Source organism: Sapajus apella, unplaced genomic scaffold, assembly GCF_009761245.1.
Source record: "Sapajus apella isolate SASKATOON/1434 unplaced genomic scaffold, GSC_monkey_1.0 scaffold1, whole genome shotgun sequence".
Classification (NCBI taxonomy): domain Eukaryota; kingdom Metazoa; phylum Chordata; class Mammalia; order Primates; family Cebidae; genus Sapajus; species Sapajus apella.
This window is the reverse complement of record NW_022436941.1, coordinates 67,721,882-67,736,796: the sequence shown is the minus strand read 5'-3', so window position 1 is coordinate 67,736,796 and position 14,915 is coordinate 67,721,882. Positions and strand designations below refer to the sequence as shown.

Genomic DNA, 14,915 nt, shown 5'->3' with positions numbered 1-14,915 from the left:
GCTGCAGTGAGCCAAGATTGTGCCACTGCATTCCAGTTTGGGCAACAGAGCAAGACTCCATCTCCAAAAAAACAAACAAACAAAAAACAACAGTGTTAATTGAAAGTAGGTATCTAACAGTTTATAGGGTATAATTTCACCTATTAAAAAAAAAGAGAGAGAGAAGAGATATACATACAGATTGAGTATCTCTCATTTGAAAAACTCCAAAATCAAAAATTTTTTGAGCACCAACATGATGTTCAAAGGAAATGCTCATTGAAGCATTGTGGATTTTCAAATTAGGGGTACTCAAACAGTAAGTATAATGCAAATATTCAAAAAACCTAAAAAAATCCAAAATCCGAAACACTTCTTGTCCCAAGCATTTTAGACAAGAGACACTCAACTTGTGCGTGTGTGTGTATAAATTTTAACCAATCAGATTGGCAAAATAATGCAAACATATGAATATGCCTAACTATTGGCCAAGCTGTAAAAATACGTGTCTCTCATACATTGCTAGTGGGAAGGTAATCTGGTAAAACTTCAATGGAAAGCAATTTGTCAATAGCAATTAAAACTATAAATACATATACTCATGAAAATTAGGTGCAAAATTACGTATGTACGAGGTTATCAATTATAACATTGTATACAATACAAAAAAAGAGAACAACCTAGAGGTACATCAACTGGGAACTGGTTTAAATAATAAACTCACAGTATGGAATAGGATGCAGTTATAAAAAATGAGACATCTCTCTATATACTCATATGAAAAGATCTTTAAAATATAAACTTAAAAGGTATCAAAATTATATATAGCATATACTAACTTTTATGTAAAAAAAGGGTGTGAAATCACAGAGTACATAGCCAAATCAAATGGAAAACTTACTTGTAAAGGTAATACTCTGCATGATCTATCTCTTCCCGAGAGGAAATGTTGTCTACAAACTAAAAGACAGAAAAACAAACCTTTGGTTGAATATAAATTATGTCATATATTTGGCCTAGGGCCTAGATTACACATGAACCTTAGAAAACACAGGACACCCATTTTATTGGAATGATGGCGATGCTTGGTAGAACAATGTTCATGTGGTATGGCTCTGTCCTTGAAACCCCTTTATGCTAACACAAACAAAGAATATATAATGACTTCTCTTTCTTTACATGTAGAACAACTTTGATCAGAAAATGGATTGAAAGCCAAACATAAACCTTGCTCAGAACAAGAGGAGAGTGTTCCATTGATTATATTTATAACTAGTTACCTATTTTTTTCCTTTATTTTTAAACTCCCTTATTTTCTTTACGTTCTAAACATGGGAACATGTGGCTGAAAGAATGAAGACTCTGATGGCTAAAAAAATGTTGCCCAGAACATAAACATCTAAATTTAGAAAACTCAGTCTTGCAACCATTTTTCCTACTCTAAGTTCTGCTATGCAACGGTAAAACTATGATTCCTCTACCAACAAACTCTCCCTTCAAACTATAAAATCCCTGAATATGTTCATTAACTACGGTCCAAATAAACAAATAAGGATTATTCCAAAGATAGATTCCATTCTAAAGCAGAGACTCAGAGGCAAAAAAGAAAAAAAAAAAAAAGTAGAAGACAATGCATGCTGTGAATATAATGAAAACCTCATTATAGAAGGAGAGAGTAAAAAGTGGGAAACTTTCTAAAATGTCTAGTACTTCTGGATTTGACTTAGAAATCTATTAAGGGCATATAAAATGTGGTTCAACACAAAACCTGAGCTTGAGAAACAGTTCTGATTGTTTGCTGTATGGCACAAACAGATGGCATAGCCCCTCTGGGATTTGGTTGCTCCATCTGCATAAACAGGATAAAAGCACCGGCCCTCAGGAGTATAAGGCTCCAATGAGAAAATGTCCATAAAAGCTGTAAACCTTTAAAGTACACCTAAATAAATACCAGGTATTACGGCATACATGAAGGTTTACCCATCATGTAAGGGATGAATCAATGGCCTTTCCATTTTCCTCCAGTATGCCAATTATGAGTCTATTAAATGTAACTTATGACCAGTAAAATTGTTTTTCAACTAAAAGACAGAAAGAAAGGACCAGGACTCAAAACAAAGGTAATTTCTTTCCTCTCTCTTCCAGATTTAACAATACTTTAAATTTTATGGTGCTCCATAAAAAGGTTTCACAGCTAAAATCTCATTTTAGCATCACATTATCCCTGGGAGGAAGATGCAACGGTACCCATGATGAAAATGAGGAAATTGAGAGGGGCCTCATTGCCAAATGTCATAAAGTGAATTCACGATAAAGACAAGCCCAGATACATTTGAAGTGGGCAACAGAAGAGAATCTAGATATCTGAGTTTGAATCTCAGCTTTTCCACATTTACAAGCTGTGTGAACTTGGGAAAGATTAAACCATGTCTTACATAGACTGTTTATTGCATAGGGAGCAGTGGGAGTTAACAAAAATAATGTACGTTAAGGAACTAATACATTTAAAACCGGCACAGCAGGTGCTCAGTAATGGTTACTATTCCTGATTCCTAACGTAACATTATGCTTCCACCCATCACTTTGCTGCAGTTTAACATTAATATCCATTCTTTCACAGACTTTCTCGGCCATCAAAAACACTTCCAATACTAAGTAAATATCATTACTTTGAAGGATGTATCAACTTAAAAAAAAATCATGGTATCATACAGCAGAATATCATATGGAAAAATTAAAATAGATACAAAAAAGTGATTACTGATATCAGAATCTGGTAAACGTATTACCTTTTATTTCAGCCAAAGAAATCTGCTACTACACTATATCTATTAGTAACTATAAAAACATACTGTACTCTGGAAAAATATTTCCTATGAAAAGTATCCTTTATTTACATAGACTCATCTACATGAATGGCCTTTCTGGCTTTCTTCTTAGAAAATATATATGTTAATATTTTCTTACCCGTGATATTGTTAAAGAACTAACAGGCAATTTTCTCTGAAATGTTTTATCCATTAAAGATGCGAGATCAGCTGTGAAGACAAAAAAAGAAAAAGAACCTTGTTAAAGATACATACTTCTTTAAAAAAAATCTAAGATACGATTCTTGCCAGATGGCTGCCAACATTATGAAGTCAGTATTAAAAGAGACACTCTTTCTTGCTTTACAGAAATTATTTTTATGTAAATTAAAGAGGAAAAAAGAATATTTATTCTTTAAAACATTTTTTAAATGATTTAATTGGGTTGAGATTAAAAAAAAAAAACTTCATAGCATGTATTTAGCTTTTAAAAAATGAATCAAACGGCTGGGTGCAGTGACTCATGCCTGTAATCCCAGCACTTTGGGAAGCTGAGGAGGGCAGATCACAAGGTCAGGAGTTCGAGATCAGCCTGGCCAATATGGTGAAACCCCATCTCTAACAAAAATACAAAAATTAGCCGGGTGCATGCCTGTAGTCCCAGCTACTTGTGAGGCTGAGGCAGAAGAATCGCTTGAACCCACGAGGCAGAGGTTGCAGTGAGCTTAGATTGCACCACTGCACTCCAGCCTGGGCGAGAGCGAGACTCTGTCTCAAAAGAAAGAAAGAAAGAATTTATGACTGGGTTCTCCAAAGCATTGCAACAAAAACACAAATTGACAAATGGAACCCTAATTAAACTAAAGAGCTTCTGCACAGCAAAACAAACCATCAACAGGGTAAACAGACCATCTATCGAATGGGAGAAAATATTCACAAACTACGGATCTGACAAAGGTGTGACATCCAAAATCTGTAGGGAACTTAAAACAATTCAACAAGTGAAAACCAAATAGTCCCATTAAAAAACAGGTAAAAGACTATTGAACAGACACTTCTCAAAAGACATACAAGCAGCCAACCAACATGTGAAAAAATGTTCAACATCACTAATCATCAGAGAAATGCAAATCAAAACCATAATGAGATACCATCTCACACCAATCAGAATGGCTATTATTAAAAAGTCAAAAAATAACAGATGCTGGCAAGGCTAAAGAGATGAGGGATTGGTTATGCACTGTTGGTAGGAATGTAAGTCAGCCACTGTGGAAAGCAGTTTGGAGATCTCTCAAAGAACTTAAAACAGAACTACCATTTGATCCAGCAATCCCATTACTGGGTACATACCCAAAGGAATATAAAACATTCTACCAAAAAGATATATGCACTCAATGTTTACTGTGGCACTACTCACGCAAAAGACATGGAATCAATCTAAGTGCCTACTGATGGTGGATTGGATAGAGAAAATACCGTACATATACACCATGAAATACTACACAGCCATAAAAAAAGAATGAAACCATGTCCTTTGCAGCAACATGATTGTAACTGGAGGCCATTATCCTAAGTAAATTAACACAAGAACAGAAAACCAAATACCACATATTCTCATTTACAAGTGGGTGCTAAGCATTGGGTATACTCAAGCATAAAGACGGGAACAATAGACACTGGGGACTCCTAGAAAGAGGAGAGAGGGAAGGGAGCAAGGGCTGACAAACTGTTTATGCTTAGTACGTGGATGATGGGATCACTTATACCCTAAACCTCAGCGTCATGCAATATACCAATGTAACAAACCTGCATATGTACTCCCTGAATCTAAAATAAAAGTGGAAATAAAAAAGTCCAATATAATTAGCTCATGAAAAAAAATAAAAAAAGAAAAAAAAGGCCAGGTAAGGTGAGGAGTGGGAAGAGGATCAGTAAAATATCTCTGCAAAGAGACACAAGCAAGTGTTCTTTCTGATAGGTTCCAGAAAAAAAAAATGAGATGATGGGAGAGCCAGGGAAGATGACTCTTCATTGCTTACACATTTATTCCTTTTGTATTTTGAGATATATTAGCTATATATCAGGTTATAGATACATATTAGCTATTCAAAACATTTAAAAACTGAAATTTATCAAGTTACTTTTATGCCTACTCTGAACAAATCAGAGCAGCACTCTGGCTATCTTTAATGATTTTTGGCCTGAACTATTCCTATTTTGGTTCTGTGGGTCAAGAAGTCTACAGTCTACTACTGGGACCTAGAGGCACTCCGACATTTAGAAGTCAACAAGTGGAGATCCTGCAAAGGAACACAAGAAGGAGAGAAAAAAGAGAATATTTCGTGAAGGATAGAATGGTCAGCTCTAGCAAATGCTAGTGAGAAGTCAAGTAAGATGAGGACAGAATTAACCACTGGATTTTAATAGTTTGGAAATGGTTATTGGTGTCAGTGGAATGTGTTGAAGACTGGGAGCTCAGTTGTATCTGAGATGACTTTTTTTTTTTTTTCCAAACTATTAAAATCCAGCGGTTAATTCTGTCCTCATCTTACTTGACTTCTCACTAGCATTTGATAGAGCTGACCATTCTATCCTTCACGAAATATTCTCTTTTTTCTCTCCTTCTTGTGTTCTTTTGCAGGATCTCCACTTCTTGACTTCTAAATGTCGGAGTGCCTCTAGGTCCCAGTAGTAGACTGTAGACTTCCCTTCACCATCTATGCTCAGTCCCTAGGTGATCTCATTCTCTGCCACAGCTTTAACCATCACCTACAGATAGTTGGCTTCACATGTACATACCTACCCTGACTTCTCCCCTCTAACTCCAGACTTGCATTTTCAATTGCACAGGTGATATCTCCATTTGATTGTCTAACAGGTATCTAAACATCACATGTTCTCTTATTTCCTCAAATTTCCACTTTCAATCTGCTTTTCCCATCTCAGTAAATGAACACTATATTGCCTGGTTTACTCAAGATAAAAATGTAGGCATCATCCTTGACCCCATACTTCTCATGCTTTATAACCAAGATGTTAGTAAATCCTATAGGCTCTAGATTTGAAATATAAGTATGTATTTCTCACCACCACCACCACTAAGCCACCAATATCTCTTTTCTCCTAACCTTGTTTCAACTATTGTCCCCACCCTTATTATCTAATTTCCACCCAGCAGTCTGAGTGAGCCTTTTAAAACATAAATCAGCCAATCAGGATAAAAACCAACAAATGCTAATCTGTGTTGTTTGTTTCTGTCTCTTACACTAAAAATAAAACCCATGTAATTACTAATACACACATTCTCATTCTCTAAAACAGTTCCATAAAAGGCAAGTAGTAAATACCTAAAGAAATGAATCAAAGGAAAGAAAAAAAAAAAAAAAAAGGTGATTGGGTTTCCAAGGTTTGTTTACTCCCTGGTGGAAGAAACTGGTGCAAGTAATAATGACACACTCAGAAATGATCAAGTAATAAGTATTTGTTGAAAGCCTATTGTGCATTTAATCATTTTTTCTTCCTTTTTTCCCTGAGGGATGGATCTCAATGACTGAGTAGCTACTGGGGGAAAAAAACTTTGTAAAACCTTTAAAGCTTGATATAGTATAAAAATAATTAGCTTTTCTTATGACTTATTTTAAAGAGACTGAAGCCAAGTGATTAAGGCAAAACAAAAACAAAAAAGTCCTTCAACCCCCTTCATACTAAGGCAAATTAACAGCATTAAATCTACTTGCTTACAGATGTTAAACGTCTCTCTCATAACAGCAAATCTTTATGATCATTTCATAACGGAGGCTCTTGTGTTTGGATGATAGACAATATGAGAAATTACCTCCCTCTACTCATAATTTACAATTTAACTTAAAATAGCACAATCAGGATGTATGGCCTGATTAAAATGAAAAACCCATCATATCTTTGTGAGTTTCACATCGTGCACAATGTATAACCAAACTCTGGAATGAGGTGGCTTCACTAACCACCACCTCTGTAGTGTGGTAACTCAAGATTGCATGTGAATCCTTCACACCAAGCCATCTTCAGTCAAGTGAAATCTGCTGGGGCCTCAGAAAAGATAACAGCTGCAGAGCCAGCATCTAATGAATAACATTTACATATTGCAAGTCAGAGAAAGGTTTGCTGCCAAATACATTACGTGGTAAATCGCCTCACAGGATAGCGCTGCCACGATGAATGAGGCAGAAACCTGCACAGAGCAGGGATGGCGAGGAAAGCTGGGACAGCTGTGGTGTGCAGAGGGCTAGCGCCACAGGCTTCTGGACTTTGGGCTTCTACAGTCAAAATCCCACCTCATGTTTCAGTGAGGGGCCAGCAGATGCCCAGGTTTTATTCAAAGAGATATGCCAAAGAAGATACTTTTTTGCTTGCTACTCAGCTCCTCAAGAATAAATACTGCAGCTGATGGTTGTGGACGACAAAGACTATATGGGAAAATGGATCTGAAATTTGAATTCTTCATTTAACAAAACTTAAAGCTAGACAGAAAATGTGGAAGTATGTTCAGAAAATAAAATGTATACTAAAAACCCCCTTCCCATTTGAAGAAACCAATACTATTAATGATCTCAGAATACACAAGATTTTATTGAGAACCCTGCACTATTCCCAGTATGAGTGCAGTGGCACACAAGCGTAGGTGAGGAGTCAAACTGCCTGAGGGGTTTTAAAACTTCAGATTCCTAGGCTTCTTTTCACCTAGAGGGAGACTCTAATTCTCTGGGTTTCAGGTAGCACCAGAGACTTAAACAATAGCCGCAGAAGACGGTAGCCAATCAAGCATCAGTCTTTTGTTTGGGAACAACCATGGGAGGGAGCACAAAAGAAGTCTTGGATGTTGCTCCAAAGCTCAAAGATACTGAATAGGAATTCTATTGCTGGAATAAGATGAATTAAATATATTTTTAAAAATCCCTCCTAATATAAAAATAAAACAAAATATCAATTTTCCCCCAAATATATGACTGAGCTTTTAGGAAGGTAGATGGGTATCAGAGGCTAAAGGCAAGATGGGAGCATAAACTTGGAGTGCTTAAGGGAGCAGTCCCTTTGAGAGGAGCAGTCTCTTTTAGAGCATGTGATGATCTACAGTGATGGGGAGCTTTAGTTTGGGGAACAGAGGATGAAACCAATACTTGTAACATAAGAAGCCCATTCAGAGAGCCTCGGGTAAAGCCAGAACCACCTAGGGGAACTACACCTGAAGTGAAAAGGCAAAACTTTTCACTGCAATAATGTACCCTACAAAGTAAACAACCAGGACTCTTGTCCCTTGAGGATTATAAACTACAAAGTCAGTCATCATACCTCTTTGGGGGATTTAATCTACTCTCCTTTTGTGATCTCTAATATACCAAGCTGAGAATTTTGTTTAAAGAGTTGACTTTACTATATAAAATTCTAAAAAATGTAAACTATTCTATAGTGACAAAAACAAAAACATATCCATGGTTGCCTGGGAATTTGGGGTATGGGGCAGAAAGAGGATGGAGAAAAAGGTTACAAAAGAATTGGAGAAAACTGGCAGGTGACAGATATGCTCATTTCTGGGAGTTCAGTCAGGGTGGTTGCAAAAATATTAAGGGAAGAACATTAGAGAAAATTATAGATTATAATCTCAAACCATTTCAGAAGGCCTAAGGTTTTTTTCTATAGTTCCTGGCTGAAGGCACCCCAAATCCCCTTTACATTTAGTTAATAAGTAAAGCAAATAACTAGGGTATATGGGAGAATTTATCTGAATAACTTGTTTACTCACATGATCTTAAAACTAACCTTTGATTCCGATGGCTCTCTTGAGGGGAGGCTGACTAGGGATATTACCCACTTATGGTGTTTGCTTTGGGCATTGGAACCTGTCCTTTAATCTTTAGCCTCTAGTGGTGTTGACTCAAGCCTTTGTCAATTAAATTTCACTGAATAAATGCGAGTCTCACTGGCTGGTGAGGGCCAGCAGTCGCAACCATTTACAGCAATCTCCAGAGTCTGTAAGCAGCGACGGATACCTAGTCCTCTCATTCATTGTATTCTGTGTGTGAGTGTACTTTATTCATCCATTGCTGAATCAGGGTCTGCAGGACAGACCCCCACTGGTGGTGACCCTGATAGTGGCACCCAACTTGGGGCAACCATGACATCATTATCTTGATCGTGGTGATGACTTTATGGACATATACATCTGTACATTGGTCAAAACTGATCAAATTGTACATTTAAATATGCACAGTTTATTTTATGTGAAGAATATCTCATTAGAGCTGTAAAAAGTAAACAATGAATAAGTTAAAAAGTGGGTTAGACACGGTGAAGTGAAAATTAGTGAAGTGAAAGGTAGATTAAAAAAATTACATGGAATGCTGCAAAGATAAAAATGAGAACTATAAAAGAGTAGAGCTATAGAAAAATGAATAACAATGTATAAAATACATTTAAATTAAATTTCCAAAAGAAGTTAACAAACAAAATGGGAAAAGGTTATACATGATGAGACAATGACTGAGAATTTTTTAGAATTGATAAAAACATAGGTTTCCAGATTTAAGAAATGCAATCTCAAGTCAAAAAAGTAAAATTATTCCCGTCTCGACTAAAAATACAAAAATTGGCCAGGCATGATGGTGCATGCCTGTAATCCTAGCAACTCAGGAGGCTGAGGCAGGAGAATCCTTTGAATCTGGGAGGCAAATGGTGTGGTAAGCCAAGATCCCACCATTGCACTCCAACCTGAGTAACAACAGCAATGTTGCAAAAAAAAAAAGAAAAAGATAAATGATAAATGACAGGATCTCAAAAGTAGCCAGAAAGAAAAGAGAAATTACAAGGAAAAAACAAATATACTAATAGGCTTTTTCTCAATAGGAATGATAAAATACAGAAAATAGAATAAAATGTTCAAAATGTTGCAAGTATAAACTATCAACCTGAAATTGCATATGTAGCAAAACTATCTTTAAAAACTAAGGGCAAAATACAGGTGTGCCGGCATGTGCTTGTAGTCCCAGCTACTCAAGAGGCTGAACTGGGAGGATCACTTAAGCCCAGGAGTTGGAGGCCAGTCTGTGCAACACAGCAAGATCTGTCTCAGAAAAAAAAAAAAATGGCCAAGTGAAGTGGCTCACGCCTATAATCCCAGCACTTTGGGAGGCTGAGGCAGGAGGATCACTTGAGGCCAGGAATTAGAGACCAGCCTAGCCAACATGGCGAGACCTCGTCTCTAAAAAAATAAAAAATAAAGGACAAGGGCAAAAAAAAAAAAAAAGACATTTTTGGACAAACAAAAACAGACAATATATTAGCAACAAATATTAAAGAAACTTTTTGGAACTCACTAAAGGAACTTTTTAGAAGTTTCTTAGAAACTTCTTTTAGAAAGAAGGAAAAACATTCTTTAAAGAAAACTTGAGATGCCAGAAAGAACAGTGAGTAAATAAAATTGGTTAATTTGGGGGCAGGGGGTGATTGACTGTTTAAAATAATGGTGTATATGTGTTTTAAAGGATAAAACTTTATTATTCGACAAGAGCATACGTGTGTGTCTATGGACTTAAAGTGTTCTAAAGGACAGTGGACTGTGATGAACATTAGAATAAGCTAAATCTTCATTTTAGAAGTGAAAGGGCAACAATCTCTAAAAATGTAGAAGATATAATCTCCAGACCAGTGGAGGAAAAAGAAAAAAGTAAAAAACAAAAACAATCCAAAAATAAAAATCAATCCAAAAGTAAAAAAGAAAAAAAAATAAGAAAGATGAAACCAATCATAAAATATGACAGAAATAAATCCATTTATATTGGTAATCATGAAATGACAATGTAAATAGAAGAAACTTTTTAGTTAAAAGATAATGATTGTCAGATTGGTTAAAAATACAATATCCAGCTATGTAAATCATATAAACACAGAAGAGTTGAAAATAAATGTATTAAAAACATACTAGGCAGCCAAAAGAAAGCTGGTACAGTTGTATTAACATCAGATAAAACAGATTAGGGGCAAAAAGCAGTTTTATAGATTATGTGGGTCACTACATAATGACCAAAAACTCAGTTTGCCAAGATAATTTTAACCTGGTGCACAACAAAGTAACACAGCTCCACAGTACATGAAATTCTGTCACAAAATCTGTAGTAGAGATGTGTTGAAAAACAAGCCTCTTAAAAAAGAGTGTGGTCTCCAGGGCAAAGTTGTGATCATGAAGGTCACTGAAGAAAAAGATGAATCCTTTATCGAATCCTGGTAGCTTCAGGTGAGAAATGGTTTCAGTTTTTCTTTTCAATGTAACTGCACATTACTGTTACCCTTTCAGGCAACGCTAAACTCTTTCTGGGCTTATGGCCATCTGCATACCTTATCTAATTTATGTAATAAAGAAACAGATACAGATTATTATTGTACTTCCTAGAAGAAGTGATCTTGAAAAATACAGGCTGAAACTGTTTTTGTTTCCCACATTTTAAAAGAAAAATGAAGACGTGACACATATTATGCAACAAATATGCAGAAAGAAGTATGGAAAAGTAGCCTGGCAATGAATTTGGACATAGATTTTTAGATTTCCTTCTATTTGTCTGTCACCAGAAGCTTTAAAATAAATAGATCCAATAAAGGAAAAATATGAAAGCAAGCTCTGTGTACACATATACTAATGAGACTAAAGAAGGGTGACAGACACAAGTCAGACCCATCTCTAAAACGTGGCAAATATGAAAACTGGAAAATGAATAGATACCACAGAGATGCAAATACGGAACTGACAAAAGTTAAGAAAGCAGACTTCAGAAAATCTCCATCAGGCCTCAAGAACAGGATTTGAAAAATTCATGCAAAAAGCCAAAGGCCTCTACAGCTGAAATGACACAGCAAAACTTAATCTCAGCTAAAATGGAAGAAGTGCCTGTAAGAGACAGACCTGACTGCAAATGTGTCAATGAAATACTCTTCGGATTCAAAAAGAAGGTTCTCCAAAAACAAACAAACAGAAAAGAAACCAAAAAACCAACAGAAACAAGCAAAACAGTAACCCAAACCAAAATGTGTCCCATACTTTGTGACATGAAAAATCAGAAATAAAATTTTTAATCCAGTAGGGCTCATGAATCCAGTTCAGCTCAAGTCATCTGGGTGCTTGATCCTTGGTAGAGAGACTCAAGAAAACATCCTCTCATGGAACCCAGGGAGTTTCTCCATCAGCCCTGCTGTTATGCCAGCACCCTACCCAGTTCCTCAGTGGTTTTTGCTTGAGTCCTATTCATACTGGATCCTAGTATGTACACTAGTAAATGTTGATGACTTTCACCCTGTACCTCCCAACAGATCAGGAGGTTAGTGGAGGAATTTCAGAGACAATGCTTTCACTCAGTGTTTATTTTAGCCAAAGGAAAGTCCAGCACAGAAACAATCAAAAGTTGAACTCTGACTGAAGTAGGAAAGCCCAAGAAGTCCCAGGACTCTACAGAGCACAGTTGAACTGCCCTATCAATAACAGTAACAACCACAATGAATTAAAATGTCTCGATTATTTAAATCCATGAGTTTTTAATGACATTTTAAAAAGTTGTCATTCATCATTTTTGGAAGTTATTTTGAAAACTAACTCATATACAAACTGTATCTCAGGGTAAGTAAACTGTTGATGAATGGAAGCTCTCTCATAAAAATTTCCTAGGTAGTAAATGAAAACAAATGATAGAATTTAAATAGCAATAGTATGCAGCTCCGAATGAAATAACTTTAACTTCATAGGGGGCAACCAAACACTGTGTGCTTCCTGACAAAAGTAAACACTTCTTATGGTATTCGTGCCAAAAGAAAAAGAAAACAAAAAGTCAGTCCTGAACCTGATCAAGCCCTTTTCTCCAACTGCCAGATTCATAGGACATATGGAAGGTAGAGGAGCACGCTGAACACCACCATAAGGATGAAATCAACAAATCTAGAATGTGGGAAACGCCACAAAAGACCTGTTTTCCTCAATAAATAAACTGTAAGAAACTTACAAACTAAAAATACTTGAGACATCTCAACACATTGCAAGGTATGAACCTTACCTGGATCACATTTCAACAAACTAAAATAAAGATAAATTTATAATACATTTGGGAAAATGTGAACATTAATGGAATATTTAATAATATTACAGAATTACTAGTTTTTTAAAATAGTATTACTTACGTTTTAAAAAATCCTTATCTTTTAGAGGTACATATCAAAATACACATAAAATACCCTGATAATTAAATTAGTTAAAAAAAATAATCTGGTGAATGCATGGGAGTTGATGAAACCACATTGGTGGGGAATTGATAACTGCTGAAGCTGGGTGACAGTATATGGGGGTTTATTCTACTCTCTCTACTTCTGTTTACATTTCTATTAAAAAGGTTCAGAAAGAGTTAAAGGGGTCACATAGAAACCAATTGTATTATAGGAGCCTTTATTTGGATCCTGATTCAACCAAATAAAAAAAAAAATTTATGAGAGTATCAGGGATATGTGATCACTAACTGGATCTTTAGTAATATTTACAATCCTATTTAATATTTTTCTTTTCTTTTCTTTTTGAGATGGAGTCTTGCTCTGTCACCCAGGCTGGAGCGCAGTAGTATGATCTCGGCTCACCGTAACCTCCACTTGCCGGGTTCAAGCAATTCTGTCTCAGTCTCCCGAGTAGCTGGGACTACAGGCACGCACCAATATGCCCAGCTAATTTTTTTCTATTTTTAGTAGAGACGGGTTTCACCATGCTGGCCAGGCTGATCTCGAACTCCCGACCTCGTGATCAGCCCCCGCTCGGCCTCTCAAAGTGCTAGGATTACAGGCATGAGCCACCACGCCCCGCCAAAAAGCACCCTTATCTTCTGGAGATCTATATCGAAATATTTACAGATGAAATGATTTACTGCCTGGGATTCCTTCAAAATTATCCAAAGCATTGGGATGGAGAAACAGTAATAAAGATAAAATAAAGACTAAGAGCTGAAAATTGTTGAAGCCTGGTAAGGGATAAAGAACGCCCCTTATACCAAGGTGTTTACATATTCAAATATTAAAACACTAAGGAAAAAAAAAAAACTGTGGCATTATAAGTCAGGATACCATTACCTTTGGAGAGAAAGTGGGGCATCTGGAGTGGTAGGAATGCTCTGCTTCCTACACAGGTTTACTCGCTTTGTGATAATTCACCAATATTATGATTTGCACACTTTTCAGTATGTATATTATACTCCAATAAAAAAGTATTTTAAAGAAATCGACTACTTAATGTAGACAAAGACCCTATGGTAGAGTCTCAGGCACTACAGCAATCACTGAGAAAGCTTTTTGGGCAGAAAAAAAAGTGAGGCTCGCCCCGTTTCCTCCTCTCCACGGTGGAACGAACAGCGGCCCTGGCTGGCTGCTGCCAACGCAGAACGGGACGGCGTTCTGACGTTAGCACGGGGGCCCTCGGAACGCAGCGTGGGCTCAGGTCCTAGACGGCCGCACTGGCGTCCACCGCGGCCCCGGCGCTGCGCAACTGCCCTCACGCCTAGGGCCCTCCCCGAGGGCTCTGGCACGATCAGCCACAGGGACGAAGAGAGTGGGTACCGGAACAGCACGCCCACTCAGAGAGGCCAGAAGGTCTCCCTTGCAGTCCTCCCCGGCGGAGCACGGCTCAAGGGTGACAGCGCTCTGGCACATGGAAGCACGCGCGCACACACACACACACACACACACACAAGCGCGCGCGCGCCGCAGCATCCCTTGCTGCCTCGCTCTCCCCACACACACACACACACACACACACACACACACGCCGCAGCATCCCTTGCTGCCTCGCTCTACACACACACACACACACACACACCACACACACACGCCGCAGCGTCCCTTGCACGCGCGCGCGCACACACACACACACACACACCCCCCGCAGCGTCCCTTGCTGCCTCGCTCTCCAATAGGGACAGGAGCGGCGAATGCCTCATATCGGCCCTCCTCCCTCCCCCAATCAGCGAGCCCGCTCGGAGCACCTCACGGCCCTCCCGCAGGCATCGCCCAATCACAGCGCTCCACACGCAGGGCGCAGCCCCGCGCGCGCACGCCCCGCGACAGCCCCGCGCGCGCACGCCC

General features: G+C 37.9%; 1 protein-coding gene across 1 annotated transcript in view; it reads right to left on the bottom strand.

The window, feature by feature from the left end:
- Positions 1-14,915, bottom strand: part of MRPS27 (mitochondrial ribosomal protein S27) — a 99,980-nt gene that overhangs the window by 72,985 nt on the left and 12,080 nt on the right. Inside the window, exons 3-4 of the mRNA XM_032278802.1 lie at positions 2,947-3,017; positions 881-939 (exon numbers count right to left, since the gene is read on the bottom strand). Coding sequence (XP_032134693.1) covers positions 881-939; positions 2,947-3,017 — 130 coding nt within the window. The remainder of the gene's footprint in view (positions 1-880; positions 940-2,946; positions 3,018-14,915) is intronic.